Below are 15,612 nucleotides of genomic sequence, written 5' to 3' on the forward strand. Positions count from 1 at the left end.
TGCTCAGTTAACACCTTTGGTAACAGTTGTGATGTGCTGCATTTAGGCATCACCTGCACCCTGTGCAGCAAAGCATGCACAGACCCAAGGACTGGAAACCACCTGAATGACAATGGTCAGACTGCCAGGTGAGAGCTGTTGCTAGAAAAAAACTCTGGGGCTTTTTTTTTTTTTTCCCTCCTGTTCATGACTTGGATCAAGCTTGACCTTGTTTAAATCAAACRAAATACTTGTACTGTATAATAAAAATTCCATGTTTTAATACATTGCCATGCACAAATGAAGTCAAACAATGCAGAGTACAAAATTGTCAAATATACAAAATGATAAAGCAGATACCCAAAGCTTCCAGAGATCATGCCCAAAGATACCAAAAACTTGATATTGATTTTAATTTTATTGTTTAAAAGAACTCCTCCCTCCCACCYGGGCTTTATTTTTTGTTGAGTTTTGAAAACAGAAGGACGTAAAGACTGAATATAAAAACTGTAAGGTGAAATTAACAGTGATGGCCACTTTGTATACTAAAAATTAGATTGCATGATAATTTCTGTTTTGGGAAAAAAGCACTGCTGTGCAGCTGAACACCTTGGATGCCTGGGGAAACGCAGTGTACATCAAACAAAAAGGCACACTTTTGTCTCATGCCACTTCATTTGGCTCCATCATTAAAGAGTTCAGCCATWGATGTATTGGGAATAACAGTGTGTCACTCTGTGAGCATTAAGAGTGCTGGCATCTTCCTAGATTATCAACCAAGTTAACATTAAAAGGAGATCACTGGCTTGGAGTATTTCCTTAGTGAATGTAAACTGGAACTGAGTCCAMAGGCAGCAGGAGCAGACACGATTTGGTGGCTTCAGGTGACTGTTCTGACCGTGGCCATGGGCTGGCACTCAGCCTTTCTGTATCCACTGCATCAGTGACCACATCTCCCAGGACCCTGATCCCAACCTCCCTCTCCCTCCCTGCAGCTCATGCCAGCAATGATGTGGATGCACCAGCACAGCCTGGCATCTGATTCTGTYCATGGGCTCCTTTTTGGGAGGCAAACTTTGGAGACAGCTCAGGTGCAACTGCAATTCCAGCTGTCAGTTACCTGCTTTCAAACAACTTTAAATACAACTCCCAAAAATAGAAGAGCCCAAATTTAGAGCCCCCTTTGCTGGTTTACGGTGTGCAGAGCCAGGCAGGCACTCTTCCCATTTACCCAGACTCATGAAAAACAAACAGTATTTTTGAGGCAGGTCCAGATAGCTGCAGTCCCTACAAGAAGCTGAAAGCAAAGCCCAGCACATCCCAAAGCACTGCCCTGCCCTGCCACTTTCAGATGCTGCAATAACTCTGAGAAATTTAAAAATACACCTCTTAGCCTTGCCAAGTATTCCTGCAGCTTAGCAAAGCAAATGAGTCTTCTCAGATGCAGCCTCTTCAGGGAAATACTGGTTATTCCCATTGCCAGAGTGGCTGCAAGAGCTGCTCAGCATGGACAGAACACTGGGCTCTGCTTGTGGGTTAGCCCAGCATGGCTCCACTCCTCCCCTTGGTCAGTGCTGTTGGAATCAGAGAGAAGGTGAGATGTGGGTCTTGTGCTGAGATGCTTTGCATAGGCTGGAAGCTCCTGTCCCTCTGTGCTCTTCCTACTGTCACTGAATCTCCTTTCCACCTTTCTCAGAAGCACAGAGGAGGAGCCTCTTACATACARTGGAAGCAGAAAAAGGGCTAAAAGGACTCCAAACATTTCTTTATCTGTCTGGTCTTGACAYCAAAGCCTGGCTCAGTAAGGAAAACCTCTGCCTAGATACAAAGCAGCCTTGTCAACATTGAAGAACACCCAACCAACTGATCAAGTCTCCTAAGCATCTGATGGGACAATTGGTGGGGTTTTTTCCTTCCCTGCACAGCTTCTTATTGCTTACATGCAGTTTTGCTGCAATACCAACCTCCCTGCTTTTTAAAAAAACAAAAAAAAACCCCCAAAAAAACCAACCCTGTGTTTTGCTATTTAATTTGGTGAGTTATGGCATTAAATAGATAAATTCAAGGCAAATGCTTAATAGAAGGAACTAATTAGAGATGTAACAATGACTACAGAAAATATTATTTTTCAGATAAACCATTTAGATATATTTGGAATTAGTATCAGGAGCTTCTCCTTTCATTCTTATACTGAGCCTGGCTGTGCTATAATAATGCTGTCAATCCTGTTCTTTTGGCAGAAGCAGATGTTACAGTCACAGCCAAGTTCATCTTTGTCCCTGCCCAGCCAGCCCCAGCCAAGCCTGTCCCAGATGCTCTCCYTCAGAGCTGCAAGGTGTCCCAGCAGTGTGAGGACCCCCATAAGCTATCACACCCTGAAGCCAGGGACCCCTCAGAATTTGTCAGGCAGCAAGCATGTACCAATRTTGTTTAAACCCCAAATCTAGTCCAAACTAATTTTCTTAGGATTTCACATTCGATTAGAGCAAGAATCCCCAAAGATCTCTATCTTCATAGCTACAGCCATAGCTGGTTCCTTCTTGTATCAGCTTCTTGATGTTGATTCAATAACAATCTGCAGTAAGTATTGTTTTTATGGTTTCCCTTGTCTGTGTGARCTGTTTACTCTTTAGACCATACATCCAGTTTGTGCTTTTCCCACCACTTGATGAAGCACATGGAAGATGATTCCAATGGTTCACACTTGCCTTGCACCCATCAAGTGGTTCAGTGCAATCTGAATCAGACACCGAGTTTATTATTTAATCAGACTCCTCTGCTTTATTTCTAAAGTACAACATTCAAATCAGCCAGTGGTAACAGGACCCAGTCTGGCAAAACCCCACTGCTGGGAGCAGCTGTCAGTTCTCTGGGTAATCCCACTGATGCCATTTCATTTCCAGGGCTTTATTAACCATCTCCAATGGGGCTTGTCATGAGAGCAGAAGTTTGCTGTCTTTGTGTACTGTGCTCAGCCTCACAGTGGTACAATCGCCCTCTCCATCTCACTGCAGCTTCTCTGCCAGTTGTTGCAGGCAGGAAAATCTSCTTCTTGCCAGCAAGATGCTCCCTCCTTAAGAGGCAAACCCACAGCTGTTATTCCTTGCTTTGACTACACATCCACATGGATCCATCATTTGCATGCAATATTTTATCCCAAGCTGCTATCAATGAAAGGCTACAGACTCTTGGTATGTCCAAGGGTTTTGTTGTCCTTTCTTGTCCAGTTCTTTTCCTTTAATTATGTGCAGCAGAACCTTACAACTGTGAGCAGACCTACTGATGCTCATACCAAATGTACAGCTTTCCACAGAAGCTGTTTAAATTGATACTATTTTGTGGGGAGGGAAAAAAAGATATTGATTGCCCTGCCTTCCTTGAATATTGGAAATTTCAGGGTATTTTTAATTCTGAAGTTTACATCTGATGATCTAGTCTAATCCTTGCATAACACATGCCTAATAACTTCATCCAGTAAATGCTGCACCGAGCCTGGATTTCAGTTTGAGGTAGAGCTTATTGGCTTAGAAAAATACTCTGCATACATTTAAAGACTTTATGTGATGGAGAACATGCCAGGTAACTAAGTAAGTTGTCTCCATGGGTAATCATTCTCCCTGTTGAGTATTTTCACTTAATTTCTAGCCTGAAATCCATTTCCAACCAGTAGAACACATCATTYCCTTTTCTTCTAAACAGAAGAGCTACCTGCCTTCAGACAGCACTTCCCTGCCCAGGCAGAAGATTGTGATTGCAGACGGAGATCAAGTCATCTCTTCAAATTGCCTCTGATAAATGAATAGCTGGAGCTTCATTAGTCTGACACTATAATAAGACCTGTTTTCCTGCCCTTGAATGACACTGGGAACTATGGAAAATAATTTTTCCAAGTTGTATATACCCTTTTTGAAAGACTGACAGTGACCAAACAAACTGGACTGGCATCACTATTGCCAGGTCCTACATCCCAGCAGGCAAGAGCATCTCTGGGGCTGCTGCTGAATGGGTAATTTATGACACCTTCACAACCACTGTATTATTGCAGACATACTCCCCATGCTTCTAAGTTGGACTTGCTGCCATCTCTCSTGGATTTTTAACTTTTCTGTCCTCCAGGTTGTTTTCCACCACTGACCAGCTCATATGATTATTTATCATGCCCCTGTTTTTGTCATCTCTGGCTGCTGCCAACAGTAATTTTCTCTTTCCCTGGGGGGTATATTGAAAATACAGCATACCTTGGGAGGAGCTCATCAGAAATAGTCTCACTAAGAATAATTCATATTTACAGCTATTTTTTGTGATCTAGCCGGTAACCAGTTTTAATCCACTTAATATGGGTGATATTGCATCGTGCTATTTTGTTCTTTATCAGAATCAACTCCTCAATAGGAGGCTAAGTACAGTATACCAGCAGAGCTTCTTTTCTCAACAATCCTTTGATATCACAAAAAATAATAAGTTTATTTGGCATGATAAAGTTTTATAAAAGTAATTTGGAGGGTTTTATCAATTTTTAACTGCTCTAATGATCACACCGTATCAACTTTTTTGTGATTTCGCCGAAGACTGATAGGAAGCTAATGAGCCTATAGTTTTCTGGATCAAACCACTAGTTCTTTGAACTACTGTGGGTTTGGTGTCATTTGAAGCTTCCTTTATGCTTTTTGGTTCTCAGGAGTCTTAGGCAAGTTTTCCTTCACTTTTGGCTTCAGTTAATGGTTCTACAAATTAAAAATTATGTTTGGATAGTTACTGCCTAATATTACCTGTAATTACTGATGGAGTAGGAGGAGTAATATTTTAATGTGTAATCTGACTCCCTCCTTCCACTGCTTTCAAATATAAAACACAATTATTTGTTGGGTTTTCAATGTAGTGTGAGCAATCTCTGTGCTGGGTCTGTCTAACATCACAGTTAGCTTTGACGGTATTTATTAGGATATATGTAAACTCTTTGGTGTAACCAGCCCTAACCTATTTGCCACTGAGTTCTCATATATTTTTGGTTTCCCTCATTAAGCATCTACTTTTCTTACTTGCTGATTTATCCTCATGAGCCTGCCTAATCACCCATACATTATGTTGGTGGGTTTTTTTGCACTCCAGATCACTCTCCTGAATTTTATTATAGGAGGTTGCAGGTAATGCTGGTAATATCTTCACCTCACCCATCAATTTTAATTATAAYAAAGGACCTTCTCTTTTTAAATTAAAATCTTATTGACAGCCTATATATACCAGGGGCAATTGCAGTCCTGCAGCAGAGCTGTTCAAGGAGACTCTGATGGCAGAGATGGTAACTGTTGAAGGGGACCAATGTGAAAGATGCAGGGTTTTTCTTTGCTTTTGAATAATGCAGATCTTTTGGCTTTGTGGCAGGTGTAGGGAGKTTCATTTTGGTGATGGCAAAAAACCCCACCTTGATCCTGGCTCCTTGGCTGGCACTGATCAACTCATCTCTGGAGGCTGTGATGGAGTACTGCCAATGTAAATCTGCTGGGGCCTGGCATGGGGTCTTCCAACAATTCATGGCAAACCCAGAATTTTGTAGTTTTTAATGGTTTCATTTCCTCAATGATGTTGAAGCTGCTGCTCAGTGGCAACACTTACCCTAAGGAAGAGACAGGGAGGGATGAACTCACTGTTACAGCATTGCCACGCATCCGGACAAGCAAAACCGAAGAGCTCATGGAGCTATTCCAAACTCCCCTCCTGGAAAACTGCCTTTCCCTTAACAGAATAAAGAGCGGGTGTTCAGGCACAGAAAGCCACCCAGATGAAAAARAAMCRAGGAAAAAAAAAGTGCAAAGGATGCTCTGAGCTGCCAYGTGCTCTCTGGGGTGAGCAATTCCTTCAGGTTTCTAGTGGAGGACTTTTCCTGGTGTGATGCACTTGGAAAGGCTGAGTTTCTGACAGGGACCTTTAGTGGRGTCTGATGCTGCAACCTGGACACAAAGAAATGAGGTGAGTGTGGTGACAGKGACAGGCTCCAGGCTGGGAGGGGACTGCAGGTCCTGCACAGGGAAMAGGGTCCTGCCTTGTCTCACAGATAATAACTGGTGCTCAATGGAACAGCAGCATGGCCTTCACGAATTTATCTATCTCCACAGGCTGATAATGGCTGCTTTAGCAAAACAGCGTTACTCTTCCACTCTTTTGCACTGAACTAATGGCTCTGAGCGTATTGAAATTCACTTCCTTTGCCGGAATAACTTATTTGCTCCCTTTCATGTTGACTTGGTCTTTGGCACTCTTGACATAAATGATTTATTGACTAGAGATAAAGCATTCTTTCCCCTGAACTGTTCCTGCAACCCAGGCAAAAGCGGATATGTCTGCTATTAATAAGGTGTTCGGCATAAAATATGCAATAGACTTGATTGTCTGCACTCAACAGCTTTTCCGAGAACACAGTACCTGCCCCCATTCATAATAACAAAAATCTCTCCCACATGTTTATTTATACTAAAAACTTTTCAGAAGAATGTGCTGGGATCCAGATAGTTGTTCAGGAGATGTAGAACAATTTCATAAATATCCCTGAGGAAGCATGGCCTACTTTGGGAGAATAACAGTGATTAAAAAAACCCAAACACAATGAATAGTTAAATACAAGCCAAAAAGTACAGTTATTTCCTTATGGCTCTGGCAGACAGTTACACACGTGAGAAGTGTCACGGGGCTCGGGGGAGCTATGCTTGCAGTTATCCACATGCATAGGCTGGCTGCAGGATGGGGACCTACACCAGCTTCAAAGGAGCTTTGTCCGATAGGCACCTACAGCAGACTTCTCTCCGAGTCTGGCTACTCAAGGGTCTGGACTTGATTTTCACATTTCTCAGGGCCTATAACACTGCTTTTCTAGGTCACCATAGCTAAAATCCTGGGAAGCTTTTAAAACAAACTGTTTTAACAGGAGAAGTGCACACATCTAAATTCATGCCCATATACTGGAAGATGTTCAAAACTAACACTGATACAAAAAAAGCTTCTAGTGGCTCTCTGCCTAACGCAACTTCTTCTCAAACACCCTTTTAAGATAAGACTCTCTGATAAACTCTTCTTTTATCATTCAAATTATTTTGGATTTTTTTCACTGGGTAGTAAAATAAGAGAATTTTCTACTGTAGAAGTATAGCATTCTCTTTTTAATTTAACATATCAATCAAAGTATTTTGTTTTTAATTGCTTTACCAACATGAAATTGATGTCAGTTGCCAGAGTGCATTTTTAAAACCTGTAGCAGAAAGAGCTGTAAAATTTGCTGAAGCTTACAGTGGACCTGTGCCATGCACATGGCCGGCTCTATTGGTATCAGATTCCAACCTGCAACCCTATGAAAAGCTCTAAAAAGTGCAAATGTTGCAATTGGCAAACATCCTTATGTTTTAAAGAGAATTTTTACACCAATTAATTTGAAATTAGGGACCAGGATTTTCAAAAAGAGAATGTAGAAACTTACTGCTCTGTAATTCTTGGGAGCTCTATTTGAAAACCCATGAAAAGACACAAACCATTAAAAATCACTAGCAACTTCTGAAAATCTTGGTCACCAGTAAAAATAATTTGCTTTTGGACTGAATACTATAGAAGTATCCACCATGCTGAATCTGAGATGGGTGGAGAGCTGAAACCTAAGCCCATAACCATCTGAAAAAAATTAAACCCTGAAGATAATTATCTTTTATACAGGCACCCTCAGTGGCACCTTCCATTCTCTAGCAATGAACTGAACAATAGTTTTTAAAAATTGTAGCACAGGAGCTTCCTCCAGAAAGGTGCCTTTCACTTAACTCTAGCTGCACATCTTTCAATCTTCACACAGCATTGTGTCACCCTCAGTTTGGAATAAATGCTAACAGCAGCTCTACAGTACCTGTTTATCAGGCTGGAGAGAGTGACAGTCTTCACACAAAAAAGCTACCTTTGATATTAAAGAAAGAAGGAACAAACAGGTAAGCCCCTCAGTGTGTTGATGACATCAGTTCATTATAAATAGTGTGCCAAGAAAGTCCTGATGTAAGGGACAGACACTAATTCCACTGAGTCCCCATGGAAGAAACAGCACCACAGCCAGCTGTGGTACAACCAGTGATGAGGTCAGCCATTCAGAGACTGAACAAAAAACAACGTTCAGATTGAATGCAACAGTCTTGAGCCTGCTACAGTATATTGAAAGGCTTATTGGAACCTTTTGCTTATTCCCAGTTCCTACCAAAATACTACTTTGGGTAGAAAGTGGAAAAAGTTAATGAAGAAATCTGCCCTCTCCAAAGGGAGTGTCTTGCTCCTTAGAAGTATAATCTTACATTTCACCTTTTTCAGAGAGTTTGGTTTGGACTACAATTTCCCAGCCCTGCCCAAAACATAAGTGGTGGCCAGCATAAAGAACCTGAATTCTTCCAGTTTATTCTGGTTTTATTGCAGACCAAACCCAGGGTCACACACACATCTGAGAAAGGCTCTCTCCCTTGCCTTTCCCTCACTGAGTTCGAAAACACACTGGCACACTAGAAACGAGAGCCTTGGATATTTGGTGGGTGAGAGGGAGAGCAGACACAGTGTCCACAGCTCATTCAACCTACCCTGCTCTTGGCTACCTCTGTGACAGCTGTTCCCTAAGTCTTGATAAAAGAAGTCACATCTCTGCCACGTGCAAATCTATCTACACAACCTACTGTGAATCAGTGATGGGATGCTAGTATTGGGCTTCAGTTTGGATGCAGTCTCAGCACAAACACTGAAACATACCCTCAGTATTTTAAAAAAAGACCATTATATATATGGACTGTGCTAGTTCTGTGAGAAAAGCACATATGAAGTGCTGATAYCGTTTAACAGAACACCATTAGACTGCAAAACTAACACATACAAGACGTTTACATTCCTATCAGGGTGTAATATTGTGAACATATCCACTGAGATTGGAGAATTGTTTTTTTTTCCTAAAACATCATGCCATCTGCATACATAATAAAAGAATCCAGTAGTTGCCATGCTAAAACAGGACTTCTAGTGAAGGGCATAGACAGTCCCCTAAAGGGAACTCAAAAGTTATGCACAGTGATGAAGACTGGAAAAAATTTTCCAGCTAAAGGTCTGTCAATGACCATTTTCAACAAATTAGCACTGGATATTTTGCACCACATATTTACTCCACAGCAAACCAGGTCTCCCTAGAATGTATCAGCTGAGTGGGCTGATTTTACTTCAAGTTTGTCTTCAATCCTCCATAGTCATCTTCTGGCAGCGCCATTTATTGTGGTTTTTTCATGAAGGAAAGTTCACTTTCATATCAAGTGGCAGGACAGCAGCTTTAGAGGCTGGAAATGCTTATGGAGAGCTCTCCGCTGGGGCTGTAAGAAACAAAACAGAAATCCAAAACCAGACTGTGAGTATGGAACAGAGTAAATGAATTATCATGCACTTCAATTAAAATTGAAAAAGTCAGGTTTGAGCTTAGTAAATGTACTCTTAGGATATATATTGTGACCCTAGTACTTTCTTTAATCAACTTTACTCACAAAAAAACTCAGTGCTTAATCAATTCCTTAGATAAATATGAAGTGCAGACCAGCAATCATTTGCATGATTTAACAAATCCTACTTGAATTTTATTGCCTCATGTGAAAGCACTGCTTACTCTTCCTGTAGTCTGAGTCCAAGAGAGCAGGGCTCTTCTGTTTGTTTGGATTTGCATTAACTACTGAAAGCTCGATAGCCAAATGCTGGAAAGGCTCTCCCAAATGCCCAAGTAGTATTTGATGTTCCTGCACCAGATTTCTGCTGGCCAGGGTGGTGAGAACTGGCCATTGGKGCACAGACAATGTGAAAACAGCTCACCCACACCCTTCCCCGCTTCAGACCCCGTAAGACAATGAGGAGGTTGCAGAGTTTGTCCTTTCAGCACACTCAGTGCTGGTGGCTGCTATTCCACGCCTGAAAGCAGAGGTGTACGGCCATCACACCATAAAGGAAAAGAATGTGGAGGATACTTGGAACTTCTCRTCCCCTTCACCCAAACTTTTCTTTGAGAAGCACAGCCAAAGSACAAGAGGCAATGGACACAGGAAGCAACAAGAGATCTTCCAGTTTAGATGCAAGGAAAAGAATCTTCTGAGTGAGGGTGGTTACATTTTGGCCCAAGTTGCCTGACCAGGCTGTGGGACCTCYACCTACAGAGATATCTGCAACTCAACCAGATGAGGCCCCACACAGCTTGACATGGCCCAGCTTTGAGCACAGTTACTGGAAACATCTCCTGAAGCCTCTTCCAACACAAATATTTTTAAGCTTGTACAATTTCTGATGGGGATTTGTGCTCCTTGTTCTGCATTTTGAACAGGAGATGAGTGGCTGTGCAGAACTGCTCATGCTGAAGCACATTCAGTTGTTAATTCAGCGTGTAGCTCATAAATGCTTGTAAACCCATCACAGGTTCAGGCTTCTGGGGCTGGGGAGCCATGCAGAGGCAAGTTCACTGTGTTATTTCATGGAATYGTAGAATCATTTAGGTTGGAAAAGACCTTTATGGTCATTGAGTCCGACTGTTAAGGCAGCACTGCCAAGTCCACTGCTAAAATGTTTTGGGATGCAGCTTTGTTCATCACACASCTCTCACCCATCACCAGTTTTATGGATCAGATCTCTGACCAGGGCAGTGCTGGGATGGGACTCATAAGGATGGGCTTTGCATCCTTTCCAGCTGATATGCTGCTTCTTTCATGAATGCATGTATCTGTATGTGTGGGAAGAGCTGGATTGTTGGTTTTGGGTGAGATTCCTAATTGTGAAGCTAATRGGACACTGATGCTGCCAAGGCAGCATTCACATCAGCTGAAACTCAGGCTGGCAGTGGATTTCTGCTTCTCACTCCTTCAAAATCATGCCTGGTAGGCTCTTCTCTGTGGGGCGTGGGCTGACTGGCTCTGCCAAGCTGTCACTTTGCCCATATTTGCCTCTCCCCAAKCTCTTGTAGCAATGGACATGAAGGTCTGATTGAGCAGAGAAAGGATGGAATGATAAATCAGTGAGCATTGCACAAGACTAAAAAAACCACCCACTCCCTGCCATGAGCACTTGACCCCTCAGTTTAGATATGCCCTATGAAATAGAGGAACAGTAAAAACCAGTTTTCTGAATTATTTCCCTCCTTATGTGGGCATATTTATCTGTTTATGGTGCTGCTCTTGATTTCTGTTTTTACAGCTGCTTTGCTTTTATCCTCCAGGTTCTCTGGGGCAGTGTTCCCAACACCACCTACTGTCACCTACTACATGAGGTACCCACATCAGTAGGGTCCTGAGAAAGATGCTCATTTGGGACCCAGCAACTGTTTCACTCCAAGGAAGAACATACAGGAGGATTTTGAGCCTTCAGCTGGTCTAGACAGATAACTGGCCACATCATCCAGACAGAAAAGAAACCAGTGGTGACATTAAGCAAGTTTGAAGACAAAGGGCAAATCTGTGGTGAGGTTTTAAAACTGGAGAGCAGCAAACAGGTACTTAATCTCAAAAGTTTTTGATTTCAGGTGAACCAGAGGATGTCTCTCATCTGTGTAACCAGAGACAGGCCTGTCTCACAAAGGAAAAACAGGACTTTGTTTGAGCTCATCTACTGCAAAGAAGGCAGTATTTGAAAAGGTCTCCCAAGCAATAGAAAATAGCTTGCCTAGCCACAGAGTTGGAAGACTAAAATAAAATGGGTAAACTGGCTAATTATTTCAGGTCATGCCTCAGGATTGCACTCAGGCTGAAATGCCCCAATCACCCCTATTGTCTCAGCCACTAGCTTGTACTTGTAGTTAAGTTTGAAATGAGCCAGCTGGCCCTTCATAGAAACCCATGAACGATGAGAAATGGAACTGACCCCAACCTGAGCTCCAGCCACACTGCAGAGGGAGCACAACCACTTCAAGCCATGCAGAGCACCTTGCAGACGTGTCTGGATACCACTGGCAACACTGAGCAACGATAGCAGTAGTTCTGTCAAGTTCTGCACTTAGAGCAAGCAAACGGAGCATTTAGTGGTCACCTAGCCCATTTCTTCTCTTCTCACTTAGTCTTTTGAGGATAGGGTTTCAGAAGCACCTATTCTTCCTCATTACCTGTGTAATTTTTTGTGCCTAGCTGGAGGCTCCTCTAAGGACCCTGGTTATCTAACAGTCCAGTGTTTTCTGGAAGTAAGATCCTTATGAAAGGTATCACAAACGAGCAGTTGTCTTTGAAAACCTTGCCTGAGACTGCAAGCTCTTGAAACACAGACAGCCTTTTGCAGGGGGTGTGTATGCTTACCAACACAACAGTGAACAGATCTAATCTCACATGACATTTTCAAGAAGCTACTGTAGAAAGACAACTGTGATTTCAAAGCCAGAGATGTATTTCAGTTTTTGAGTAGCTGTGCTGTGTGACTTTTGTCTGAGAAAGGGACATATTTTACATGCATTTTAAACACGTTAGCCTAGAGGTATTACCTATCTGTCACATTTCCATAATTGAGGGATTTTGATAAATAAAACAATCATCTATTATCTTTGTTAGGTTTACTCTCCTGGCACTAATTTTATACTATATTCCTAAAGTCAGCACATTTAGAACATGGGATTATAATGAAAAATGCTATTTCCAAACATCCATCTACCATCTATTCCTYTGAGTCTGTGAAAAACTGCATTCAGCAGTTTTTTTAGTAATATTTTTCCTGTGTTCAAAAGGCCATAGGTATCTCTTCACACATCTTGTGTCAATTGAGACATTATAATACCCTGTACATTGTTGCAGACTTGTTGCATCWTKCTGTTAAYTAATGAGAGTTCATATAAYTGTCAGAGGTTTAGGTTSGGAGGGACCTTAAATATCATCCAGTTCCAACTCCCCTGCCACAGGCAGGGAACCTTCCACTAGACCAGGTTACTCAGAGCCCCATCCAGCCTGGCCTTGGACACTGCCAGGRATGGGGCATCCACAGCTTCTCTGGGCAACCTGTGCCAGTGTCTCAACACGCTCACAGTACAGAGTATCTTCCTAATATCTCAYCTAAACCTGCCCTTTTCAGTTTAAGGCCATTTCCCCTTGTCCTGTCACACCATTGTGAAAAGGGCCTCTGTAGCCTCACTTTAGTCCCCTTTAAGGTTCTGGAAGGTGCCATAAGGTCTCCCTGAAGCCTCTTCTTTTTCAGGCTGAACAACCCCAACTTAGCTTGTCTTCATGGGAAGGTGTTTCAGCCCCATGATCAACCTASTGGTCCTCTTCTGAACTCATTCCAACAGTCCATGTCTTTCTTGTCCTGGGGACTCCACAGCTGGATACAGTACTCCAGGCAGTGYGTGTGTCCAGCTCTGGGGCTCCCAACAGATACAAGCACCTCTGAAGAATTTTGGATAAAGGAAAATCTCTGGCAGCCCATTCATAGATTKACCCTTTTCTTTATTGTGCATTATTAACACTGAGGTGTGAGAGAATGAGGTGTCTCTGTAAGGCCCATGGAAGTTCATGTAAAAAGAAATCACCTTCTTGGGGAGTTGCTGACCCCAGTCAGTCACTCTGGTGGAAGGAGCACTGGCAGGGACTGGGAAGTGCTGCCACGGGCAGCCTTGGCAGGGACAGGAACCATTTACCCTGGGACTTTACCAATGAAGTTGTACCAGTAATTGGTTTCGTTTTGTCCCAAAGCCATCCCATTCCTGCTCTGGGTGGAGAACAGCACCGGCCCTTTTAACCTGTGGGTAAATGCAGCTATTGCTGCACATCCTCATTACGTAAGGTCACTGATAGCCAGAGTCAACAATGCCACAGATCCAAGGTTGCCTCAAACAATTGCACACGTRTGTAGGCAGCTGAGCCAGCATGGAGGGGTGGCAAAGCACAACTCCCCARACTGCTCCATCCACCCCCAGACCCTTCCTCTTGTTGGAGCAGCTCCAGCTTGCACAGGCTGCAAGTCAATSCTCAGGGCTGCACAGCCCAGCAGCCTGTGCTAAATAGTGACACATTGATCTACGGACTGAACGCAGCACCCAGCAGCAGAATACAGAGATGTGGATGCTTTTTGATAAAGCTGCCAATTTTGTTTTGATTTTCAACCAGTCACATCTTAGTCTGACTTGCCTGATTTTCCCTTCATTACTAAGAACTGGTAGCTGGTAAGGTCTTGAAGGTTATTTAATGTTGTTTGCCAAATGCAATTGTCAATATGGTGGAAAAATACTAAGGGGGAAAGGAAGGAAGTCTCTTCTTACTTTGATTTTTTAATTTGGTTGCCAAGCAGGAAACCAAGATTTTGCTGTTGGAGTAGTTTGACAGAAAAGATGGGTCTATGAGCATAACACCTAGAGTATCTAACACAATAATCCTAATCCCAAGCGTTTGATATTCTTTAAAAAGTCCATGCAAGATAACTATAAAAGTGGACAATATGTAGAATTAATTGTTTTTCCCTCACACTTATTTTTTTAGGGGACAGTTAGGACATATTAAACTAGAACTATAAAACCCAACCATGAAACAAGCCATTTTTTGTTGAAATGATCAGGGACATCACAAGACTCCAAGAGCAGAGTCTTTRAAACAAACAGTAGCTGACACATTATTTGCTATTTCTGCAAGGATAAATTCAAGGTTTCTTCTTTGTCTTCTGGACAACTTGCTCCCATAAGCAGGTACTCCTTCCTAATCCTCCTGGATAGAGTTTTAATATCTGTTGATACCATCACCATAAATATGCTCCTGAATAAATATTCCTGCATGAAATCTAGAGAAGAGAATGATATTACATGCACTTTTTTGCATGTATTATTTATGTATTGCTACACTGCTCCCTGTGAGTGGTCCCAGGCTCACGCAAAGGCTTTGAGGGGACAGCTGGAACACAGCTTGGCTCGGGCACAGGCACTGCCTGGAGACTGGGATCAATCCCGGTGAACATGTGGATACGTGTGATCCTGGCTCACTCCCAGATGTGCTGTCCGGATCAATGGCACATCTCATCTCAAGGAAGGTTTCAGAGTGCCTTCAAAAGGCAGTTCAGACAGGATACTCAGAGCTTCAAGACAGATGATGAACAYTGAACAAGGTCAGACAAATCCCATTGTCTGTGTTCTGCCTCAAGAGATAATTCCCTTCTTGCCTGCGAAGCTGGGCTCTCCAGCCTGCATCAGGCAATTCAGAGATGAAACATTTCTGGGATGGATGTCGTGGCAGATGCTCTCAGCAGGTAACCTTCTGAAAAGACAATTAGTCAGAGGTTACTGCAGCTGCTCTGTGGAACACAGTTGGTTCACACAGAAGGGATAGAAAATGTAGCTGTCCAAAACGTGTTTTGCTCAGTCAGATTGGCCAAGAGTCTCTTCATGAGTCACACACAACCCCAGCTTCCTTACCAAAGAAAATCTCTCAGCAACTTTACTAGGTTAAACAAAATGAGGACACATATTGATTTTGGTACAGATGACTTATGCAGGAATTTTGACTCTTTACCCTTTCCAGCAAAAATCAGAGTTCTTGGTGGACAACTCTCTAAAGGGCTTGAGCTCACACTCTAACCTTGTTCTGAGAAATATCTTAAAAGTCTTTTACATCTTCTAAACTTGATTTTACAGTGTAATCTGAAAACCTCAGGACAAAAATC

The 15,612-nt window shown here is 42.6% G+C and overlaps 1 protein-coding gene across 1 annotated transcript in view; it reads right to left on the reverse strand.

Annotated features, from left to right (window-relative positions):
* Positions 1-1,315: 1,315 nt before the first annotated feature.
* Positions 1,316-15,612, reverse strand: part of SAMD12 (sterile alpha motif domain containing 12) — a 173,001-nt gene continuing 158,704 nt past the window's right edge. Inside the window, exon 5 of the mRNA XM_057367849.1 lies at positions 1,316-9,338. Coding sequence (XP_057223832.1) covers positions 9,316-9,338 — 23 coding nt within the window. The 3' untranslated portion in view covers positions 1,316-9,315. The remainder of the gene's footprint in view (positions 9,339-15,612) is intronic.

The sequence above is a fragment of the Malurus melanocephalus genome, unplaced genomic scaffold, assembly GCF_030028575.1.
Source record: "Malurus melanocephalus ecotype Western Australia unplaced genomic scaffold, MMel_1.1 scaffold_3, whole genome shotgun sequence".
Classification (NCBI taxonomy): domain Eukaryota; kingdom Metazoa; phylum Chordata; class Aves; order Passeriformes; family Maluridae; genus Malurus; species Malurus melanocephalus.